This window comes from Pleurodeles waltl, chromosome 4_2 (assembly GCF_031143425.1).
Source record: "Pleurodeles waltl isolate 20211129_DDA chromosome 4_2, aPleWal1.hap1.20221129, whole genome shotgun sequence".
Taxonomy (NCBI): Eukaryota; Metazoa; Chordata; class Amphibia; order Caudata; family Salamandridae; genus Pleurodeles; species Pleurodeles waltl.
The window spans coordinates 516,849,796-516,874,243 of NC_090443.1; the positions used below are offsets into that span (position 1 = coordinate 516,849,796).

Genomic DNA, 24,448 nt, shown 5'->3' on the forward strand with positions numbered 1-24,448 from the left:
AAACGTCCCAGTTTTCAGTGTAGCCATTATGGTGCTGTGGAGTTCGTGTTTGACAGACTCCCAGACCATATACTCTTATGGCTACCCTGCACTTACAATGTCTAAGGTTTTGTTTAGACACTGTAGGGGTACCATGCTCATGCACTGGTACCCTCACCTATGGTATAGTGCACCCTGCCTTAGGGCTGTAAGGCCTGCTAGAGGGGTGTCTTACCTATACTGCATAGGCAGTGAGAGGCTGGCATGGCACCCTGAGGGGAGTGCCATGTCGACTTACTCGTTTTGTCCTCACTAGCACACACAAGCTGGCAAGCAGTGTGTCTGTGCTGAGTGAGAGGTCTCCAGGGTGGCATAAGACATGCTGCAGCCCTTAGAGACCTTCCTTGGCATCAGGGCCCTTGGTACTAGAAGTACCAGTTACAAGGGACTTATCTGGATGCCAGGGTCTGCCAATTGTGGATACAAAAGTACAGGTTAGGGAAAGAACACTGGTGCTGGGGCCTGGTTAGCAGGCCTCAGCACACTTTCAATTGTAAACATAGCATCAGCAAAGGCAAAAAGTCAGGGGGCAACCATGCCAAGGAGGCATTTCCTTACACAACCCCCCCCAAACGAAAGAGGATGAGACTAACCTTTCCCAAGAGAGTCTTCATTTTCTAAGTGGAAGAACCTGGAAAGGCCATCTGCATTGGCATGGGCAGTCCCAGGTCTGTGTTCCACTATAAAGTCCATTCCCTGTAGGGAGATGGACCACCTCAACAGTTTAGGATTTTCACCTTTCATTTGCATCAGCCATTTGAGAGGTCTGTGGTCAGTTTGAACTAGGAAGTGAGTCCCAAAGAGGTATGGTCTCAGCTTCTTCAGGGACCAAACCACAGCAAAGGCCTCCCTCTCAATGGCACTCCAACGCTGCTCCCTGGGGAGTAACCTCCTGCTAATGAAAGCAACAGGCTGGTCAAGGCCATCATCATTTGTTTGGGACAAAACTGCCCCTATCCCATGTTCAGAGGCATCTGTCTGCACAATGAACTGCTTAGAATAATCTGGAGCTTTTAGAACTGGTGCTGAGCACATTGCTTGTTTCAGGGTGTCAAAGGCCTGTTGGCATTCCACAGTCCAGTTCACTTTCTTGGGCATTTTCTTGGAGGTGAGTTCAGTGAGGGCTGTCACAATGGATCCATATCCCTTCACAAACCTCCTGTAGTACCCAGTCAAGCCAAGGAATGCCCTGACTTGAGTCTGGGTTTTTGGAGCTACCCAGTCCAGAATAGTCTGGATCTTGGGTTGGAGTGGCTGAACTTGGCCTCCACCTACAAGGTGGCCCAAGTAAACCACAGTTCCCTGCCCTATCTGGCATTTGGATGCCTTGATAGAGAGGCCTGCAGATTGCAGAGCCTTCAAAACCTTCTTCAGGTGGACCAGGTGATCCTGCCAGGTGGAGCTAAAGACAGCAATATCATCAAGATAAGCTGTGCTAAAGGACTCCAAGCCAGCAAGGACTTGATTCACCAACCTTTGGAAGGTGGCAGGGGCATTCTTTAAACCAAAGGGCATAACAGTAAACTGATAATGCCCATCAGGTGTGGAGAATGCTGTTTTCTCTTTTGCTCCAGGTGCCATTTTTATTTGCCAGTACCCTGCTGTCAAGTCAAAGGTACTTAAGAATTTGGCAGCACCTAATTTATCTATGAGCTCATCAGCTCTAGGGATTGGATGAGCATCTGTCTTGGTGACAGAATTGAGCCCTCTGTAATCCACACAAAACCTCATCTCTTTCTTTCCATCTTTGGTGTGAGGTTTGGGGACTAAGACCACTGTGCTAGCCCAGGGGCTGTCAGAGCGCTCAATTACTCCCAATTCCAGCATCTTGTGGACTTCCACCTTGATGCTTTCCTTAACATGGTCAGACTGTCTAAAGATTTTGTTTTTGACAGGCATGCTGTCTCCTGTGTCCACATCATGGGTACACAGGTGTGTCTGACCAGGGGTTAAGGAGAAGAGTTCAGGAAACTGTTGTAGGACTCTCCTACAATCAGCTTGCTGTTGGCCAGAGAGGGTGTCTGAGTAGATCACTCCATCTACTGAGCCATCTTTTGGGTCTGATGATAGAAGATCAGGGAGAGGTTCACTCTCTGCCTCCTGATCCTCATCTGTTACCATCAACAGATTTACATCAGCCCTGTCGTGGAAGAGCTTAAGGCGGTTCACATGGATCACCCTCTTGGGGCTCCTGCTTGTGCCCAGGTCCACCAGGTAGGTGACCTGACTCTTCCTTTCTAGCACTGGGTAAGGGCCACTCCATTTGTCCTGGAGTGCCCTGGGAGCCACAGGCTCCAGAACCCAGACTTTCTGCCCTGGTTGGAACTCAACCAGTGCAGCCTTTTGGTCATACCAAAACTTCTGGAGCTGTTGGCTGGCCTCAAGGTTTTTGGTTGCCTTTTCCATGTACTCTGCCATTCTAGAGCGAAGGCCAAGTACATAGTCCACTATGTCTTGTTTAGGCTCATGAAGAGGTCTCCCCCAGCCTTCTTTAACAAGAGCAAGTGGTCCCCTTACAGGGTGACCAAACAGAAGTTCAAAGGGTGAGAATCCTACTCCCTTCTGTGGCACCTCTCTGTAAGCAAAAAGCAGACATGGCAAGAGGACATCCCATCTCCTTTTGAGTTTTTCTGGGAGCCCCATGATCATGCCTTTTAATGTCTTGTTGAATCTCTCAACTAAGCCATTAGTTTGTGGATGGTATGGTGTAGTGAATTTGTAAGTCACTCTACAGTCATTCCACATGTGTTTTAGGTATGCTGACATGAAGTTGGTACCTCTGTCAGACACCACCTCCTTAGGGAAACCCACTCTGGTAAAGATACCAATGAGGGCCTTGGCTACTGCAGGGGCAGTAGTCGACCTAAGGGGAATAGCTTCAGGATACCTAGTAGCATGATCCACTACTACTAGGATGTACATATTTCCTGAGGCTGTGGGAGGTTCCAGTGGACCAACTATGTCCACACCCACTCTTTCAAAGGGGACCCCCACCACTGGAAGTGGAATGAGGGGGGCCTTTGGGTGCCCACCTGTCTTACCACTGGATTGACAGGTGGGGCAGGAGAGGCAAAACTCCTTAACCTTCTGGGACATATTGGGCCAGTAGAAGTGGTTGACTAACCTCTCCCACGTCTTGGTTTGTCCCAAATGCCCAGCAAGGGGAATATCATGGGCTAAGGTCAGAATAAACTCTCTGAACGACTGAGGCACTACCACTCTCCTAGTGGTACCAGGTTTGGGGTCTCTGGCCTCAGTGTACAGGAGTCCATCTTCCCAATAGACCCTATGTGTTCCATTTTTCTTGCCCTTGGACTCTTCAGCAGCTTGCTGCCTAAGGCCTTCAAGAGAGGGACAGGTTTCTTGTCCCTTACACAGCTCCTCCCTTGAGGGTCCCCCTGGGCCTAAGAGCTCAACCTGATAAGGTTCAAGCTCCAAAGGCTCAGTTCCCTCAGAGGGCAGAACTTCTTCCTGAGAAGAGAGGTTCCCTTTTTCTGACTGTGTTGCAGTTGGTTTCCCAACTGACTTTCCTTTTCTCTTGGTAGGCTGGGCCATTTTTCCAGACTCCAGCTCTACTTTTTCACCCTGCGCCTTGCATTGTGCTCTTGTTTTTACACACACCAGTTCAGGGATACCCAGCATGGCTGCATGGGTTTTAAGTTCTACCTCAGCCCATGCTGAGGACTCCAGGTCATTTCCAAGCAGACAGTCTACTGGGATGTTTGAGGAGACCACCACCTGTTTCAGGCCATTGACCCCTCCCCATTCTAAAGTTACCATTGCCATGGGATGTGCTTTAGTTTGATTGTCAGCATTGGTGACTGTATAAGTTTTTTCAGTCAGGTATTGGCCAGGGGAAACCAGTTTCTCTGTCACCATGGTGACACTGGCACCTGTATCCCTCAGGCCCTCTACACTTGTCCCATTAATAAAGAGCTGCTGCCTGTATTTTTGCATGTTAGGAGGCCAGGCAGCTAGTGTGGCTAAATCCACCCCACCCTCAGAGACTAGAGTAGCTTCAGTGTGGACCCTGATTTGCTCTGGGCACACTGTTGATCCCACTTGGAGACTAGCCATTCCAGTGTTACCTGGATTGGAGTTTGGAGTGGAACTTTTCTTGGGACAGGCCTTGTCTCCAGTTTGGTGTCCAGACTGACTACAGTTTCGACACCAGGCCTTTTTGGGATAAAAGTTTTTACCCTTGTACCCAGGATTGGTTTGGGAAGAGGCTCTGGGCCCACCCTCCTGTGCAGGTTTTTGGGGGCCTGTAGAAGACTCTTTACTATTTTTGGCTGTCTCACCACCTTTCCCCTGGGGAGGTTTTGTGACCCCTTTCTTTTGGTCACCCCCTGTGGAAGTTTTGGACACCCTTGTCTTGACCCAATGGTCCGCCTTCTTTCCCAATTCTTGGGGAGAAATTGGTCCTAGGTCTACCAGATGCTGATGCAGTTTATCATTGAAACAATTACATAACAGGTGTTCTTTCACAAATAAATTGTACAGCCCATCATAATTACTTACACCACTGCCTTGAATCCAACCATCTAGTGTTTTTACTGAGTAGTCTACAAAGTCAACCCAGGTCTGGCTCGAGGATTTTTGAGCCCCCCTGAATCTAATCCTATACTCCTCAGTGGAGAATCCAAAGCCCTCAATCAGGGTACCCTTCATGAGGTCATAAGATTCTGCATCTTTTCCAGAGAGTGTGAGGAGTCTATCCCTACACTTTCCTGTGAACATTTCCCAAAGGAGAGCACCCCAGTGAGATTTGTTCACTTTTCTGGTTACACAAGCCCTCTCAAAAGCTGTGAACCATTTGGTGATGTCATCACCATCTTCATATTTAGTTACAATCCCCTTAGGGATTTTCAACAGGTCAGGAGAATCTCTGACCCTATTTATGTTGCTGCCACCATTGAAGGGTCCTAGGCCCATCTCTTGTCATTCCCTCTCTATGGCTAGGATCTGTCTTTCCAAAGCCAATCTTTTGGCCATCCTGGCTAACTGGATGTCCTCTTCACTGGAGTTATCCTCAGTGATTTCAGAGGTGCTGGTCCCTCCTGTGAGGGAGCCAGCATCTCTGACTAGTATTTTTGGAGTCAGGGCTTGAGAGGCCCTGTCCTCCCTAGATAGGACTGGTAGGGGGGAATCTTCCTCCAATTCACTATCATCTTCCTCTGAGTTGCCACCCTCAGAGGGATTGGCCTTTTCAAACTCTGCCAAGAGCTCCTGGAGCTGTATTTTGGTAGGTTTGGGGCCCATTGTTATTTTCTTTAGTTTACAGAGTGACCTTAGCTCTCTCATCTGTAGATGGAGGTAAGGTGTGGTGTCGAGTTCCACCACAGCCACATCTGTGCTAGACATTTTGCTTCTAAAAGTTGGAATACTTTTTAAGAATCTAAAACTGGTTCTAGAATCTAATTCAAACTTTTACAAACTTTTAAACTCTAAAAGAAATGCTAAACAGGATCTAACACAAGGCCCTAGCAGGTCTTTAAAGAATTTAGAAAACTTTTCAAATTGCAAAAATCAATTTCTAATGACAATTTTGGAATTTGTCGTGTGATCAGGTATTGGCTGAGTAGTCCAGCAAATGCAAAGTCTTGTACCCCACCGCTGATCCACCAATGTAGGAAGTTGGCTCTGTATGTGCTATTTCAAAGTAAGGAATAGCATGCACAGAGTCCAAGGGTTCCCCTTACAGGTAAAATAGTGGTAAAAAGAGATAATACTAATGCTCTATTTTGTGGTAGTGTGGTCGAGCAGTAGGCTTATCCAAGGAGTAGTGTTAAGCATTTGTTGTACATACACAGACAATAAATGAGGTACACACACTCAGAGACAAATCCAGCCAATAGGTTTTGTTATAGAAAAATATATTTTCTTAGTTTATTTTAAGAACCACAGGTTCAAATTTAACATGTAATATCTTGTTTGAAAGGTATTGCAGGTAAGTACATTAGGAACTTTGAATCATTTCAATTGCATGTATACTTTTCAAGTTATTCGCAAATAGCTATTTCAAAAGTGGACACTTAGTGCAATTTACACAGTTCCTGGGGGAGGTAAATTTTTGTTAGTTTTACCAGGTAAGTAAGACACTTACAGGGTTCAGTTCTTGGTCCAAGGTAGCCCACCGTTAGGGGTTCAGAGCAACCCCAAAGTCACCACACCAGCAGCTCAGGGCCGGTCAGGTGCAGAGTTCAAAGTGGTGCCAAAAACGCATAGGCTTCAATGGAGAGAAGGGGGTGCCCCGGTTCTGGTCTGCTTGCAGGTAAGTACCCGCGTCTTCGGAGGGCAGACCAGGGGGGTTTTGTAGGGCACCGGGGGGGACACAAGCCCACACAGAAATTTCACCCTCAGCAGCGCGGGGGCGGCCGGTGCAGTGTAGAAACAAGCGTTGGGTTTTCAATGTTAGTCTATGAGAGATCAAGGGATCTCTTTAGCGCTGCAGGCAGGCAAGGGGGGCTTCCTCGGGGAAACCTCCACTTGGACAAGGGAGAGGGACTCCTGGGGGTCACTTCTGCAGTGAAAGTCCGGTCCTTCAGGTCCTGGGGGCTGCGGGTGCAGGGTCTTTTCCAGGCGTCGGGACTTAGGTTTCAGAGAGTCGCGGTCAGGGGAAGCCTCGGGATTCCCTCTGCAGGCGGCGCTGTGGGGGCTCAGGGGGGACAGGTTTTGGTACTCACAGTCGTAGAGTAGTCCGGGGGTCCTCCCTGAGGTGTTGGTTCTCCACCAGCCGAGTCGGGGTCGCCGGGTGCAGTGTTGCAAGTCTCACGCTTCTTGCGGGGAGTTGCAGGGTTCTTTAAAGCTGCTTCTTGAAACAAAGTTGCAGTCTTTTTGGAGCAGGTCCGCTGTCCTCGGGAGTTTCTTGTCGTCGAAGCAGGGCAGTCCTCAGAGGATTCAGAGGTCGCTGGTCCCTTTGGAAGGCGTCGCTGGAGCAGAGTTTTTTGGAAGGCAGGAGACAGGCCGGTGAGTTTCTGGAGCCAAGGCAGTTGTTGTCTTCTGGTCTTCCTCTGCAGGGGTTTTCAGCTGGGCAGTCCTTGTTGTTGCAGGAATCTAATTTTCTAGGGTTCAGGGTAGCCCTTAAATACTAAATTTAAGGGTGTGTTTAGGTCTGGGGGGTTAGTAGCCAATGGCTACTAGCCCTGAGGGTGGGTACACCCTCTTTGTGCCTCCTCCCAAGGGGAGGGGGTCACAATCCTAACCCTATTGGGGGAATCCTCCATCTGCAAGATGGAGGATTTCTAAAAGTTAGAGTCACCTCAGCTCAGGACACCTTAGGGGCTGTCCTGACTGGCCAGTGACTCCTCCTTGTTGCTTTCTTTGTTCTCTCCAGCCTTGCCGCCAAAAGTGGGGGCCGTGGCCGGAGGGGGCGGGCAACTCCACTAAGCTGGAGTGCCCTGCTGGGCTGTGACAAAGGGGTGAGCCTTTGAGGCTCACCGCCAGGTGTTACAGTTCCTGCCTGGGGGAGGTGTTAGCATCTCCACCCAGTGCAGGCTTTGTTACTGGCCTCAGTGTGACAAAGGCACTCTCCCCATGGGGCCAGCAACATGTCTCTAGTGTGGCAGGCTGCTGGAACTAGTCAGCCTACACAGACAGTCGGTTAAGTTTCAGGGGGCACCTCTAAGGTGCCCTCTGGGGTGTATTTTGCAATAAAATGTACACTGGCATCAGTGTGCATTTATTGTGCTAAGAAGTTTGATACCAAACTTCCCAGTTTTCAGTGTAGCCATTATGGTGCTGTGGAGTTCGTGTTTGACAGACTCCCAGACCATATACTCTTATGGCTACCCTGCACTTACAATGTCTAAGGTTTTGTTTAGACACTGTAGGGGTACCATGCTCATGCACTGGTACCCTCACCTATGGTATAGTGCACCCTGCCTTAGGGCTGTAAGGCCTGCTAGAGGGGTGTCTTACCTATACTGCATAGGCAGTGAGAGGCTGGCATGGCACCCTGAGGGGAGTGCCATGTCGACTTACTCGTTTTGTCCTCACTAGCACACACAAGCTGGCAAGCAGTGTGTCTGTGCTGAGTGAGAGGTCTCCAGGGTGGCATAAGACATGCTGCAGCCCTTAGAGACCTTCCTTGGCATCAGGGCCCTTGGTACTAGAAGTACCAGTTACAAGGGACTTATCTGGATGCCAGGGTCTGCCAATTGTGGATACAAGAGTACAGGTTAGGGAAAGAACACTGGTGCTGGGGCCTGGTTAGCAGGCCTCAGCACACTTTCAATTGTAAACATAGCATCAGCAAAGGCAAAAAGTCAGGGGGCAACCATGCCAAGGAGGCATTTCCTTACACATGTTGTCTGTTTTGACAAGAATGTATTTGTGAGTTATGATTGGTTGAAATGCTTTTAATGCTTGGAAAACTGCTAGTAGTTCGAGGTGATTTATATGCAGCTTTCTTTGATGTACGTCCCATTGTCCTTGTATGCTGTGGTGATTGAGGTGTGCTCCCCACCCTGTCATGGAAGCATCTGTTATCACGTATTGTGGCACTGGGTCTTGGAAAGGCCGCCCTTTGTTTAAATTTATGTTGTTCCACCATAGAAGCGAGAGGTATGTTAGGTGGTCTATCAACACCAGATCTAGAAGATGACCCTGTGCTTGAGACCATTGTGATGCTAGGCACTGTTGTAAGGGCCGCATGTGCAACCTTGCGTGTGGGACAATGGCTATGCATGAGGACATCATGCCTAGTAGTTGTAATATCATCTTCGCCTGTATTTTTTGTGTTGGATACATGCGTTGTATAATCTTTTGGAAATTTTGAACCCTTTGTGGACTTGGAGTGGCTATTCCCTTTGTTGTATCTATTGTGGCTCCTAGGTATTGTTGTACCTTGCACGGCAGAATGTGTGATTTTGCATAGTTGATGGTGAAACCGAGTTTGTAGAGGGTTTGTATGACCTGATCTGTGTGGTGTGAGCACCTTGTCAGTGAGTCGGTCTTGATTAGCCAGTCGTCTAGATACGGGAATACGTGTATTTGCTGCCTTCTGATGTGTGCAGCCACTACTAGGCACTTTGTGAAGACTCTTGGTGCAGTTGTTAAACCGAAGGGCAATACTTTGAATTGGTAATGTATTCCTTTGAATACGAACCTTAGGTATTTCCTGTGCGACGGATGTATTGGTATGTGGAAATACGCGTCTTTGAGATCTAAGGTTGTCATGTAGTCCTGTTGCTTTAGCAATGGTAACACTTCTTGTAGCGTGACCATGTGAAAGTGTTCTGATTTGATGTAGGTGTTTAGTGTTCTGAGGTCTAGGATTGGTCTCAGTGTTTTGTCCTTTTTTGGTATTAGGAAGTACAGTGAATAAACTCCTGTGTTTATTTGTGTCTTTGGTACTAGTTCTATTGCAATAATGCTTGAACTTCTATTTCCAGAAGGTCTGAATGTTGTTTTGATAAATTCTGTGCTTTTGGTGGTATGTTTGGAGGGATTTGTAGAAATTCTATGCAATAACCATGTTGGATAATTGCTAAGACCCAAGTGTCTGTAGTTATTTCCTCCCATGCTTGGTAATACTGACCTATTCTTCCCCCCACTGGTGTTGTGTGGAGTGGATGAGTGACATGTGAGTCACTGTTTGGTTGTAGGGGTTTTGGGGCTTTGAAATGTTCCCCTATTCCTAGGGAATTGTCCTCTGTATTGGCCCCGAAAGCCTCCCCTTTGGTACTGTCCCTGGTAGCTGGACGGTGTTGCCTGTGAGGTGCTGGCTTGTGTGGCCTGACCCCGAAACCCCCCTCCAAAGGTTGTTTTGCGGAAGGTGCTGTAAGTGCCTCTGCTCTGCGGGGAGTAGAGTGCGCCCATGGCTTTAGCAGTGTCAGTGTCCTTTTTGAGTTTCTCAATTGCCGTGTCCACTTCTGGTCCGAACAGTTGTTTCTCATTGAATGGCATATTGAGCACTGCCTGCTGCATCTCTGGTTTAAAACCAGACGTTCGTAGCCATGCGTGCCTTCTTATAGTCACAGATGTGTTAATTGTTCTTGCAGCTGTGTCAGCTGCATCCATAGAGGAGCGTATCTGATTATTAGATATGTTCTGTCCTTCCTCAACCACCTGTTTCGCCCTTTTTTGTAGCTCTTTGGGTAGATGCTCAATGAGGTGTTGCATCTCGTCCCAATGGGCTCTGTCATAGCGCGCAAGTAGTGCTTGAGAGTTAGCGATGCGCCACTGGTTTGCAGCTTGTACTGCGACTCTTTCCGGCTGCATCGAACTTGCGGCTCTCTTTATCTGGGGGTGGTGCATCCCCAGATGTGTGGGAGTTGGCTCTCTTGCGAGCTGCTCCTACTACGACGGAATCTGGTGGCAGCTGTGAGGTGATGAAAACAGGGTCTGTGGGAGGTGCTTTATATTTCTTTTCCACTCTTGGTGTTATTGCTCTACTCTTGACCGGCTCCTTGAAGATTTCCTTTGCGTGCCGAAGCATTCCTGGGAGCATAGGCAGGCTTTGGTAGGAGCTATGGGTGGAGGAGAGGGTGTTGAATAAGAAGTCATCCTCAACTGGTTCCGAGTGTAGGGACACGTTGTGGAACTCTGCTGCTCTAGCCACCACTTGTGAGTATGCTGTGCTATCTTCCGGTGGTGAGGGCTTTGTAGGATACGCCTCTGGACTGTTGTCCGACACTGGGGCGTCGTATAAGTCCCAAGCGTCTTGGTCCTGGTCACCTTGGCTCATGGTGGTGTGAGCCGGGGAATGTGATGGAGTTTGTGCCGGTGAAACGTTAGTTACAGGTGGAGGAGAGGGTGGCGGAGTTACCTTTTTCACCATTTGTGTTTGTGGTGCTTGGTCTGACTGAAACTCCAGTCTCCTTTTTCTCCTAATAGGGGGAAGGGTGCTTATTTTCCCTGTTCCTTCCTGTATAAAAATACGTTTCTGAGTGTGGTCCACTTCGGTGTATTGCAACTCTTCCTCAAATCTATGCTTTCGCATCTGAGAGGACAGTGATTGCTCCTCTGAATAGGAACCTGTAGTTGGGTCGGTTGCGGGTCATTTTGGCACCGAAACCCTGTCTGTACTCTTTCGGCTCCGAGGTGACCTTCTTTTTCGGAGTCGAGCCCTCTCGGCGTCGATCTTCCTCGGTGCCGCTGTCTCTGTGTCGAGCAGTTTCGGCCCCGCTATCTCGGCATCGATGTTTTTCAGCAGCACTTTCTCAGTCCCGAGAAGGCTGCGTGCCGGTGTCTCGACCGGAGTCGGACGATCTCAGCACCATTTCGGCACCGATGGTCGGTCACCGAATTTATGGGTCGAGCCATGGCCTGGTGGCAGTGGCGTCCCCTGGGCCTTGTCACTTTTCTTGTGTGCTGGTTTCGACGTCTTACTCACAGTTTTTTGGTCGTCGAATTCCTCGGAGTCCGATTCATTGATCGAGAAGGGTTCTTCTTCCTCTTGATCCTCGAACTCTCAGTGAGCTGTCGGCGTGGACGCCATCTGCAGTCTTCTGGCTCGACGGTCACGGAGTGTTTTTCGGGACCGGAACGCACGACAGGCCTCGCAAGTCTCTTCACTGTGCTCAGGCGACAGGCACAGGTTACAGACCAAATGTTGGTCTGTATGCGGGTATTTGTTGTGGCATTTAGGACAGAAACGGAACGGGGTCCGTTCCATCAGCGTTGTTTCACACGCGGTCGGGCCGACCAGGCCCCGACGGGTGATCGAAAACTACCCCGAAGGGTACCGGAGCTCTTCACTCTTCGATTCGGTGTCGATTCTAACTAAGCCGATCCCGAACGCAACAATACCGACGTAATTTTCCCGATATTTAGCTAACTTTCCGTTCCGAAACCCGGAGCGAAAGGAACACGTCCGAACCCGATGGCGGAAAGAAAACAATCGAAGATGGAGTCGACGCCCATGCGCAATGGAGACAAAGAGGAGGAGTCCCTCGGTCCCGTGACTCGAAAGACTTCTTCGAAGAAAAACAACTTGTAACACTCCGACCCAACACCAGATGGCGGGCTATGCACAACATGTGTATCTACAGCGACAGATGCCATCGAACATTATATATATATATATATATATATATATATATATATATATATATATATATGAGTGGGAAATATGATTACGCTTGAGTGAGCTACAGATTGTGACTTTTATGGGTGCATAAGACGACTGGTTCACATCAAATGGCTAACAATTTTCTCAAACTAAGGATATGGTTGCTCTGTGGACAAACTTTCCTCTTTCTCCTAAAATATGATAACAGTTCTAAAAAAATCTTAAAGCCGCAAATCCCCCCCCCCCAAAAAAAAGTCAGGCTCAGACCTTCATTCTGTACTGTTCGATCATTCATGTACAAAGATGTATACTCTTCCGCAACTGAACAGATATTTCTGATTCACTCCAGCACTTACTTGCATAGTTATTGAGGTCAAACTGTGAAAGGGCATCGACTTTCTCCTTTGGTTTCTTGGAAGCCGGCTTGGGGTCTTCTTTCTTCTTGACTGAAGGGTCTTTTGAGGATTTCTGCACAACTGCTCCACTGCCAATCTCTTCTGGGTAGTTATGGTAGTGGTGGTGGTAATAATGGTGGTTCATGGTATGGCCACTGGCTGGATCAATTCCATTCATTCCTGGGGCTTGGTCTTCAAATGGCCTACATTAACATGAAAATAACAGATCTGACCACAATTCAAACATGCCAATAAGGCAAGTGTTCCTAAACGCAAACACACCATGCTAAGCAAAAAGGAAATAAACGACTGAAAGAAAAAATTTATAAAACACGTTAACATATTTAAATGTGTCTAAATCAAGAAAGTAACAGGAAGCAGTTTAAAATTGACAAATAGCCTTGCTCCAAATCAAAGCAAATGGCAAAATGTAATTTTCAGAATAATTCAAACAGCTGGCACAACGGAATTGCGTTTCTGCAATTTCAGCAAATATACATTTATTTTTCACGTATTTGAACTTTGATTTAATTACATTTTTGTAACAGGAGGGTGTATCTGCTAAATTACTGACTCCTAATTAAAGTACAAGCGGGAAGGGTCTCATTTTTGTCCTGGCCCCTATTCTTCTCAATGCCAACCATTAGGACCTCATAGGGAACACCAGCTACAAACTTTCATAATAAAGCATGAACATATTACCATCAACACAATTTAAAACTAACCACAGCTTGCAGCGAGGATAATGATCATCTCACTAAATATTCTCAGCAAGTGGGCATTAGTAACAACTGCTTACATTTGACAAAATACACCTTGGTAAGGTGTTTACTTTTAATGCATTTAAAATATATTCAGCCAGAATTTCTAAGGCCACCTATGACATACTTGCCACGGGTCAAGCACACATTAGATCTCATCTAAGCACTACAGAAAGGTCTGCCTATGGAAATTGAGAACAAAAAAGTGTCATTACCAAGAACACACACGAGTTTTACGTCTGTTCTTTAAGCGTACGTAGTTCAGGCTATCAGCCACTGAATACAAATTCATATTGTTTTTAGCCTTTTTGTGTCAGGATGAACTTTAAATTCCAGTCAACCCACAGCCTCTGCTTAGACTGTTGCTTTTAGCTTAACATGCCCTAGACTGAATGAGTAAAAAGACTTTCGAACCTGAAGACAAATGGACGAAACTAAAATAAATTCTAAAAGATATTAACAATAAAAATAAAAACTCACCCTCTTTTTCCTCTTGGCAATGGTGGACCACTGCGCCTGTCACCTCGGGGTCCAGAGAAATTCCTGCCAGGCCTCGGGGGTCCACTGTTACCACGTCTATTCTGACGGTCCACACCAGGGCGTTGACTAGAGAAGCTCCTTTTGGATATGTCCCTCTTTGGGGCAACAGAGGCAGTACTTTCTCCTGTCTTGGCTGCTGCTGCCTGGGCAGAGGCAGCAGCCTTCCGCTCATCCCTCTCCCTTCGCTCATTGAAGTCACTGCTCTCAGAAGCTGTCTCCCACTCTTCATTAGCCTGGTCAGAGGAGTTCTGGTTAGAGAGGTCTGAGGTCTTTCCTGACATGTCAAGAAAGTGAGGTTCCTGAGAAACTGTGCCTGCAGTCATTCCTGACCCAGGCAAACAGTCTACCTTAGTTGCATCCTCCTTTTCTTTTAAGCGTCGAAACCTTGGTGGCTTGTCTTGCCGTGGGGGCCTAGCAGGTCTTTGCCTTCGTGGTCGTTCTCTTGCTGGATCAAACTTTCTCTCAAATTTTGGTGGAGGTCTTTTATCTCCTGGGGCCATCGGATCAAAGCACCTAGGTTCTGCATCTTCACATCTGTATGGTTCCTTTGGTCGATTATCCATTTGTCGTTGGTCTTGTTGGTCTGGCTGCCTTGGAATCCACTGATTCTCTCTGTAGGCCGGTCGTCTTAAGGGAGGTGGTCGTGGAGGACGTCCACCAAACTCTCTTCCACCACGTCGGTACATTCCTCCCCTTCCACGTCGCATAGGTTCACCCTTTGGAAGGAAGCCAGGTTTTGTGATTTCTTCCTCCCTGTTATATGGTCTCTCTCTCTGCCGGGTGTCTGGCTTACCACCACTTTCAGGCCTGAATGCAAGTAGTGGCTTTGGTGCTTTTCTGGCATCAACATGTTCCTCTCTTTTCAAAGGTTTGCTTTTGCTCACAGTTTCCTTGTCAGAGAGAGGGGTGTCGCTTGCACTCTCACGGCCATCACTGTCCGAATCAGTCTCGGAGCCACGCTGACGTCGGCGCTTGGGGACAACTTCAAAATCAGAGCTTTCACTGCGCGTCTCACTCTCTTCTCGCTGCCTCTGTGTGCCTGTTGGCAAGTGCTCAGCCCTTGGCTTGGGATCTCTATAGTGAGGGTAGTCTCTGCTTTGCCCTCTGCCTCCACGGCCACGTCCACCATAAGAGCCTCTGTAGCTACGACCTCGTGAGTAGTACTCTCCCCTGCCTCTACCTCGATAACCTTGATCTGGGAACCAGTCTCTGTCCCTGGCCTCCTTGTGATATGATCTAGGAGGCAACCCAGATTCCCTGCGTGGTGGTGGAAGTTTCGATTCCAGGCGTGGTGTCTCTGGTTCCCCTTCTTTGCTGGTTGATCGCTCTGGCTTCTCTATCCTCTCCGGTCGCTCTGTTTTATCTTCTTTAGGCACCTGAGTCACAACAGATGGCAAACTTGAAGGCCTGACTGGAGGTTCTTGCGCAACTTCCACAACATTCTCCGATGGCAAAGGTGTAGTTGGTATAGTTTTTTTATCATGTGAGGCGGTTTCAACTACTGGCTTTTCAGGGAGCTGGAGTGATTCTTTTTTTTGTAATTTTTCAGACTTGCCCCCTTTCTCATGGGTTAGCTTCTCCTCCTCTTTCTCCCTTCGAAGCTCACGTTCTTCCTTCATATCTCGCAGAACAGGCTTTTTGATTGGGCCAGATCTGCGAACTGGACGCTCACACCCGTCCTCCCTCCTGTTGGAGCCAGGTCTTGGACCCCACCTTGTGTCGTGCCTAGATTTATAATACTTTTCCATTTTTGGTCCTTCAGACGACCTGGTGCCAGCATAACCCTCTCGCTTGGGTTTTTCCTCTGCTTTTTCCACAGTCTCCTTAATTTCGGAGTGCCTACTGATTACTTTGACTGTACTATGGTGACCCTCTGTCCTCTGCTCCTCAGATTTGAGGGACTGATTTGAACCGAGGGACACTCTTATCAGGGATGCCTGGCTTGCCTCAACGGGCACCTCGTCTTCTTGAACACCAACTGATGCAAAGTTCTTCTCCATTGCTTCTGAAACAAGTGGGGTAGAGGAAGGTTCCTCTGTTTGGAATACATTTGAGGTCTCAGAGTGTCGTCTCGCACACTGGTTTAAATCAGTCACTGACTGGTCTGAGAAGTCAACACCCTGCTGAGTCTCCAATTGACTGTGCTCCAAAACAGAAGCTGGGCTTGTTCCTTCTTCCAAAGGTGTTTCAGCCCTAGATAGATCGTAAAAACAAAAACATTATTGAAAATGCGACATGGGTGCATACACTGCATTAAAGGCCATTAAACACCCCGAATACCTCCAACCAAAATACAGAGAATGGAACATCAATGCTCAGATGGCGATTCCCTCTTGAAAAGGACAAAGAAAATAAGTTACTTACCTGTAACTTTAGTTCTCCAGTATTGGAATCTTTCATAGATTCACATGCTTGAATCATTGCCGTCATCGAGATGGGAGCCCCAGTTATAAATTACACAAGTAGTGTTAAAATATATTAACAAAAAAGCCCTAGGCCTCTTCACTTTACCAGTCTATCAGAGTCATTTTAGGAAAAGGACCAAACTTGAGTATCCACCAATCAGGCGACCCCACCCTCTAGAATCCTCTTGGGAGAAGCTCAAGCACCTCAGATTTTCCCAGCACAAGTGCGTTAAAAGAGGAAGAAAGAGAAAAAGGAAAACAGGAAGGTGAAATTGAGCCTCTCCGGGGAGGTGGGTGGGTCACATGTGAATCTATGAAAGATTCCAATACTGGAGAACTACAGTTACAGGTAAGTAACTTATTTTTTGACTCCAGTATTGGAACTTTCATTGATTCACATGCTTGAATCAGAGTAGAGAGCAGAACTTATGAACATTGTACCATTGTAACCATATATGATACAAAACACACGCATATATAAAACATAAGTATATACATCCATATATATGGAAAATGTCACTTACCCAGTGTACATCTGTTCGTGGCATTAGTCGCTGCAGATTCACATGCTGTGCACATCGCGCCATCTGGTGTTGGGCTCGGAGTGTTACAAGTTGTTTTTCTTCGAAGAAGTCTTTTCGAGTCACGAGACCGAGGGACGACTCCCATTTCGACTCCATTGCGCATGGGCGTCGACTCCATCTTAGATTGTTTTCCCCGCAGAGGGTGAGGTAGGTATTTGTGTATACTAGTAATAGTGCCCATGCAATGGAGTGAACGCATCTGTACATAATGAAGTTTAAAGTAATATATTTACAAATCTACAAATGTTTAAGATCTACTTCTGAATGGCTACAGGCTCCCGGGGAGGCGGGTGGGCGCATGTGAATCTGCAGCGACTAATGCCACGAACAGATGTACACTGGGTAAGTGACATTTTCCGTTCGATGGCATATGTAGCTGCAGATACACATGCTGTGCATAGACTAGTAAGCAGTTATCTCCCCAAAAGCGGTGGTTCAGCCTGTAGGAGTTGAAGTAGTTTGAAATAATGTTCTTAGTACAGCTTGACCTACTGTTGCTTGTTGTGCAGTTAACACATCTACACAGTAGTGCTTGGTAAATGTATGAGGCGTAGACCATGTTGCTGCCTTACATATTTCGTTCATTGGAATATTTCCTAGAAAGGCCATGGTAGCACCTTTCTTTCTGGTTGAGTGTGCCTTTGGTGTAATAGGCAGTTCTCTTTTAGCTTTAAGATAGCATGTTTGAATGCACTTAACTATCCATCTAGCAATGCCTTGTTTTGAAATTGGATTTCCTGTATGAGGTTTTTGAAAGGCGATAAATAGTTGTTTTGTCTTTCGAATTAGTTTTCTTCTGTCAATGTAGTACATTAGTGCTCTTTTGATGTCTAATGTATGTAGTGCTCTTTCAGCTACAGAATCTGGCTGTGGGAAGAACACTGGTAATTCTACCGTTTGATTCAAGTGGAACGGTGAGATTACTTTTGGTAAAAATTTAGGATTGGTCTGTAGAACAACTTTATTTTTGTGTATTTGAATAAATGGTTCTTGAATGGTAAATGCTTGAATTTCACTCACTCTTCTTAGAGATGTGATGGCAATTAAAAATACACTTTTCCACGTTAAGTATTGCATTACACAAGAGTGCATGGGCTCAAAAGGTGGACCCATGAGTCGTGTTAAGACAATGTTGAGGTTCCATGAAGGAACCGGTGGTGTTCTTGGTGGTATAATTCTCTTTAGGCCTTCCATAAACGCTTTTATGACTGGTATCCTAAATAATGAAGTTGAGTGCGTAATTTGCAGGTAAGCTGAAATTGCCGTAAGATGTATTTTAATGGAAGTAAGTATCCTACTATTTCTTTTGCAGATGCGTGTAAAGGTTGAATTTGATTATTATGGCAGGTTGTGTTAACAGATCTGGTCTGTTTGGCAGTTTGATATGAGGTACTACTGAAAGGTCTAGTAGTGTTGTGTACCAAGGTTGCCTTGCCCATGTTGGTGCTATTAGTATGAGTTTGAGTTTGTTTTGACTCAGCTTGTTTACTAGATATGGAAGAAGTGGGAGAGGGGGAAAAGCGTACGCAAATATCCCTGACCAGTTCATCCATAGTGCATTGCCCTGAGACTGATGTTGTGGGTACCTGGATGTGAAGTTTTGGCATTTTGAGTTTTCTTTTGTTGCAAATAGATCTATTTGTGGTGTTCCCCACATTCTGAAGTAAGTGTTCAGTATTTGGGGGTGAATTTCCCATTCGTGGATCTGTTGATGATCCCGAGAGAGACTGTCTGCTAACTGATTCTGAATTCCTGGAATAAATTGTGCTATTAGGCGAATGTGGTTGTGAATCACCCAATGCCATATTTTTTGTGTTAGGAGACACAACTGTGTCGAGTGTGTTCCTCCCTGTTTGTTTAGGTAATACATTGTTGTCATGTTGTCTGTTTTGACAAGAGTGTATTTGTGGGTTATTATGGGTTGAAATGCTTTCAGAGCTAGAAATACCGCTAACAGTTATAAGTGGTTTATATGAAACTGTTTTTGCTGAATGTCCCATTGTCCTTGGATGCTGTGCTGATTGAGGTGTGCTCCCCACCCTGTCATGGATGCATCTGTCGTTATTACGTATTGTGGCACTGGGTCTTGAAAAGGCCGCCCTTGGTTTAAATTTATACTGTTCCACCATTGAAGCGAGATGTATGTTTGGCGGTCTATCAACACCAGATCTAGAAGTTGACCCTGTGCCTGTGACCACTGTGATGCTAGGCACTGTTGTAAGGGCCGCATGTGCAACCTTGCTTTTGGGACAATGGCTATGCATGAGGACATCATGTCTAGGAGTTTCATTACTAATTTGACCTGTATCTTTTGGTTTGGATACATGGCTTGTATGACATTTTGGAATGTTTGGACTCTTTGTGGACTTGGAGTGGCAATTCCTTTTACTGTGTTGATTGTTGCTCCTAGGTATTGCTGTGTTTGACACGGCAGAAGGTGTGACTTTGAGTAATTGATTGAGAAACCTAGTTTGTGTAGGCTTTCTATGACGTAATTTGTGTGTTGTGAACACTTTTTGCGTGTTGGTTTTGATTAACCAATCGTCTAGGTACGGGAACACATGTATTTGCTGCCTTCTGATATGTGCAGCTACTACTGCTAAACATTTTGTAAAAACTCTTGGCGCAGTTGTTATTCCGAATGGCAACACTTTGAATTGGTAATGTATCCCTTGAAATACAAACCTTAGGTACTTCCTGTGTGAAGGATGTATTGGTATATGGAAATATGTATCCTTTAGATCCAGTGTTGTCATGTAGTCTTGTTGTTTGAGCAGTGGGATTACTTCTTGTAATGTAACCATGTAAAAATGGTCTGATTTGATGTATGTATTTCATATTCTGAGATCTAGTATAGGTCTTAGAGTTTTGTCTTTTTTGGGTATCAGAAAGTACAGTGAGTAAACTCCTGTGTTTAGTTCTTGTTTTGGTACTAATTCTATTGCTTCTTTTTGGAGCAGTGCTTAAACTTCTAATCCTAGAAGATTTATATGTTGTTTCGACATACTGTGTGTTTTCGATGGGACTGTTGGAGGGAATTCGCGAAATTCTACGCAATAACCATGCTGGATAATTGCTAGTACCCAAGTATCTGTTGTTATCTCCTCCCAATGTTTGTAAAATTGGCTTAATCTTCCCCCCACAGGTGTTATGTGATGGGGATGTGTGACTTGTGAGTCACTGCTTATTTTGCGGACTTTTGGGGCTTTGGAATTTTCCTCTACTTCTTTGGAATTGTCCCCCTCTATATTGCCCCCGAAAACTTCCCCGCTGATATTGGCTTTGGAAAGTGGGCCTTGTTTGTGATGTTGTGGTTTCTGTAGGTTGTCCTCGAAACCCTCCCCTAAAAGGTGTTTTGCGAAAGGTGCCTCTGCTCTGCGGGGAGTAGAGTGCGCCCATGGCTTTTGCCGTATCAGTGTCTTTCTTGAGTTTCTCAATAGCAGTGTCGACTTCCGGAACAAACAACTGCTGTTCATTAAATGGCATATTTAGCACGGCTTGTTGAATTTCCTGCTTGAAACCTGACGTGCGGAGCCATGCGTGCCTTCTTATTGTTATTGCAGTATTAACTGTCCTTGCAGCCGTATCTGCTGCATCCACTGAAGACTGTATCTGATTATTAGAGATACTTTGTCCTTCTTCCACCACTTGTTGTGCTCTTTTTTGGAACTCCTTGGGTAAGTGTTCTATCAAATGTTGCATCTCATCCCAGTGAGCTCTGTCATATCTTGCCAAAAGCGCTTGTGAATTGGCAATGCGCCATTGGTTTGCTGCTTGTGCTGCAACCCTTTTGCCCGCAGCATCAAATTTGCGACTCTCTTTGTCTGGAGGTGGTGCGTCTCCCGAGGTATGAGAGTTTGCTCTCTTACGAGCTGCCCCGACAACTACTGAGTCTGGAGTTAACTGCGTTGTAATATAAACAGGATCTGTTGGCGGTGGCTTGTACTTTTTCTCCACCCTGGAGTTATGGCTCGGCCTTTAACAGGATCCTGAAAGATTTGTTTTGAATGTTTTAGCATTCCTGGGAGCATAGGTAGTCTTTGGTACTGGCTATGAGTGGAGGTTAGCGTGTTAAACAAGAAGTCATCCTCAATTGGTTCTGAATGCAAGATGACGTTATGGAAAGCAGCTGCCCTTGCGATCACCTGTGTGTAAGATGTACTGTCCTCAGGAGGGGACTGCCTGGTAGGGTACGAGTCTGGGCTGTTGCCAGATACTGGAGCATCGTAAAGGTCCCATGCATCGGGATCATCTTGACTCATGGCAGTATGAGTCGGGGAGTGCATCAGTGGAGGAGTTGCTACTGGTGATGTGTGCACTGATGGTGGTGGAGAAGGTGGGGGAGTTGTTTTCTTTGCCACCTTTGCCTGTGGCTCCTTGTCCTTTTCGTGAAAGGCAAGTTCTTTTTGTTTTAATTGGAGGAAGAGTGGTTATCTTCCCAATGTCTTGATGAATGTGGAGCCTCCTTTGAGTATAGTCTGGCTCTACAGCTTGAAGTTCCTCTCCAAATCTATGTTTTTTCATTTGTGAGGCTAATCCTTGTTCCTCTGTATAGGAACCTGTTCTCAGCTCCGAGGCTGGATGTTTCGGAATCGAAACTTTTTCAGAGGTCTTTTTAGGCTCCGAAGAAACCTTTGTAATTTTCAGTGTGGTGGTGTCTCGGTGCCAAATTTGTTCGGTGCCGCTCTCACGGTGCCGAAATTTCTCAGAGCCGATGTCTCGGGTCAGAGGTTGCTGTGTGGCGGTATCTCAACCGGAGTCGGATGACTTCGACACCAGCGTGCCCTTTTTCGGTGCCTTGGCTCGGTCAACGCTTTTTTGGGTTAAGCCATGACCTGTTGGCGGTGGCGTCCCCTGGGCTCTTGTTGACTTCTTGTGAGTCTTATGTTTTGACGTCTTACTCACGGTTTTCGGCGTTTCTTCGGCCTCGAGCTCTTCCGAGTCAGATTCGTGGATAGAGAAAGCTTCCTCTTCTTCCGCGAAACGCTCTTGTTCTGTCGGCATCGACGCCATCTGCAGTCTTCTGGCTCTTCGGTCTCTTAACATCTTTCTGGACCGAAACGCTCGACAGGCCTCACAAGTATCTTCCTTGTGCTCTGGGGACAAGCACAAGTTACAGACCAGATGCTGATCCGTATACGGATACTTGTTATGGCATTTTGGACAGAAGCGGAATGGGGTCCGTTCCATCAGCCTTGAATTCACACGTGGCCGGGCCGACCAGGCCCCGACGGGGGATCGAAAAAAAAAACAAAGGGCCACCGGAGCTCTTCGAAATTCGGTGTCGATCTGTTGTAACTAACCCGATACCGAACGCAAACAATACCGACGTTTTTTCCGAGATTCTAACTAACTTTCCGACCCGAAACACGGAGCGAAAAGGAACACGTCCGAACCCGATGGCGGAAAAAAACCAATCTAAGATGGAGTCGACTCCCATGCGCAATGGAGTCGAAATGGGAGGAGTCCCTCGGTCTCGTGACTCGAAAAGACTTCTTCGAAGAAAAACAACTTGTAACACTCCGAGCCCAACACCAGATGGCGGGATGTGCACAGCATGTGTATCTGCAGCTACACATGCCATCGAATATATATATATCTATCTATATATATATATATATATATCTCTCTCTCTCTATATATATATATCTATATCTATATCTCTCTCTCTATATATATATATCTATATCTATATCTATATATCTATCTATCAAGGAATACTTCAAAGAACATATGGCATGTGAATACTATCACTAATTATGTCCACTTTTCTCTATGTTACACTGTTCTTTCTTTTCTTAACTTTATTTATTTTTACAAATCATAACTCTGTAACCAAATGTAAGGAAATGCCTCCTTGGCATGGTTGCCCCCTGACTTTTTGCCTTTGCTGATGCTATGTTTACAATTGAAAGTGTGCTGAGGCCTGCTAACCAGGCCCCAGCACCAGTGTTCTTTCCCTAAACCTGTACTTTTGTATCCACAATTGGCAGACCCTGGCATCCAGATAAGTCCCTTGTAACTGGTACTTCTAGTACCAAGGGCCCTGATGCCAAGGAAGGTCTCTAAGGGCTGCAGCATGTCTTATGCCACCCTGGAGACCTCTCACTCAGCACAGACACCCTGCTTGCCAGCTTGTGTGTGCTAGTGAGAACAAAATGAGTAAGTCGACATGGCACTCCCCTCAGGGTGCCATGCCAGCCTCTCACTGCCTATGCAAGTATAGGTCAGTCACCCCTCTAGCAGGCCTTACAGCCCTAAGGCAGGGTGCACTATACCATAGGTGAGGGTACCAGTGCATGAGCATGGTACCCCTACAGTGTCTAAACAAGACCTTAGACATTGTAAGTGCAGGGTAGCCATAAGAGTATATGGTCTGGGAGTTTGTCAAACACGAACTCCACAGCACCATAATGGCTACACTGAAAACTGGGAAGTTTGGTATCAAACTTCTCAGCACAATAAATGCACACTGATGCCAGTGTACATTTTATTGCAAAATACACCCCAGAGGGCACCTTAGAGGTGCCCCCTGAAACTTAACCGACTGTCTGTGTAGGCTGACTAGTTCCAGCAGCCTGCCACACTAGAGACATGTTGCTGGCCCCATGGGGAGAGTGCCTTTGTCACTCTGAGGCCAGTAACAAAGCCTGCCCTGGGTGGAGATGCTAACACCTCCCCCAGGCAGGAGCTGTAACACCTGGCGGTGAGCCTCAAAGGCTCACCCCTTTGTCACAGCCCAGCAGGGCACTCCAGCTTAGTGGAGTTGCCCGCCCCCTCCGGCCACGGCCCCCACTTTTGGCGGCAAGGCTGGAGGGAACAAAGAAAACAACAAGGAGGAGTCACTGGCCAGTCAGGACAGCCCCTAAGGTGTCCTGAGCTGAGGTGACTAACTTTTAGAAATCCTCCATCTTGCAGATGGAGGATTCCCCCAATAGGGTTAGGATTGTGACCCCCTCCCCTTGGGAGGAGGCACAAAGAGGGTGTACCCACCCTCAGGGCTAGTAGCCATTGGCTACTAACCCCCCCAGACCTAAACACGCCCTTAAATTTAGTATTTAAGGGCTACCCTGAACCCTAGAAGATTAGATTCCTGCAACAACAAGAAGGACTGCCTAGCTGAAAACCCCTGCAGAGGAAGACCAGAAGACAACAACTGCCTTGGCTCCAGAAACTCACCGGCCTGTCTCCTGCCTTCCAAAGAACTCTGCTCCAGCGACGCCTTCCAAAGGGACCAGCGACCTCTGAATCCTCTGAGGACTGCCCTGCTTCGACGACGACAAGAAACTCCCGAGGACAGCGGACCTGCTCCAAAAAGACTGCAACTTTGTTTCAAGAAGAAGCTTTAAAGAACCCTGCAACTCCCCGCAAGAAGCGTGAGACTTGCAACACTGCACCCGGCGACCCCGACTCGGCTGGTGGAGAACCAACACCTCAGGGAGGACCCCCGGACCACTCTACGACTGTGAGTACCAAAACCTGTCCCCCCTGAGCCCCCACAGCGCCGCCTGCAGAGGGAATCCCGAGGCTTCCCCTGACCGCGACTCTCTGAAACCTAAGTGCCGACGCCTGGAAAAGACCCTGCACCCGCAGCCCCCAGGACCTGAAGGACCGGACTTTCACTGGAGAAGTGACCCCCAGGAGTCCCTCTCCCTTGCCCAAGTGGAGGTTTCCCCGAGGAAGCCCCCCCTTGCCTGCCTGCAGCGCT

General features: G+C 47.1%; 1 protein-coding gene across 3 annotated transcripts in view; it reads right to left on the reverse strand.

The window, feature by feature from the left end:
• The window catches only part of PRRC2C (proline rich coiled-coil 2C), a 1,097,702-nt gene that overhangs the window by 598,906 nt on the left and 474,348 nt on the right, over window positions 1–24,448 (reverse strand). For all 3 annotated transcript variants that reach the window (XM_069232016.1, XM_069232017.1, XM_069232015.1), the window contains exons 15-16: window positions 13,692–15,944; window positions 12,412–12,653 (exon numbers count right to left, since the gene is read on the reverse strand). In XM_069232016.1, coding sequence (XP_069088117.1) covers window positions 12,412–12,653; window positions 13,692–15,944 — 2,495 coding nt within the window. The remainder of the gene's footprint in view (window positions 1–12,411; window positions 12,654–13,691; window positions 15,945–24,448) is intronic.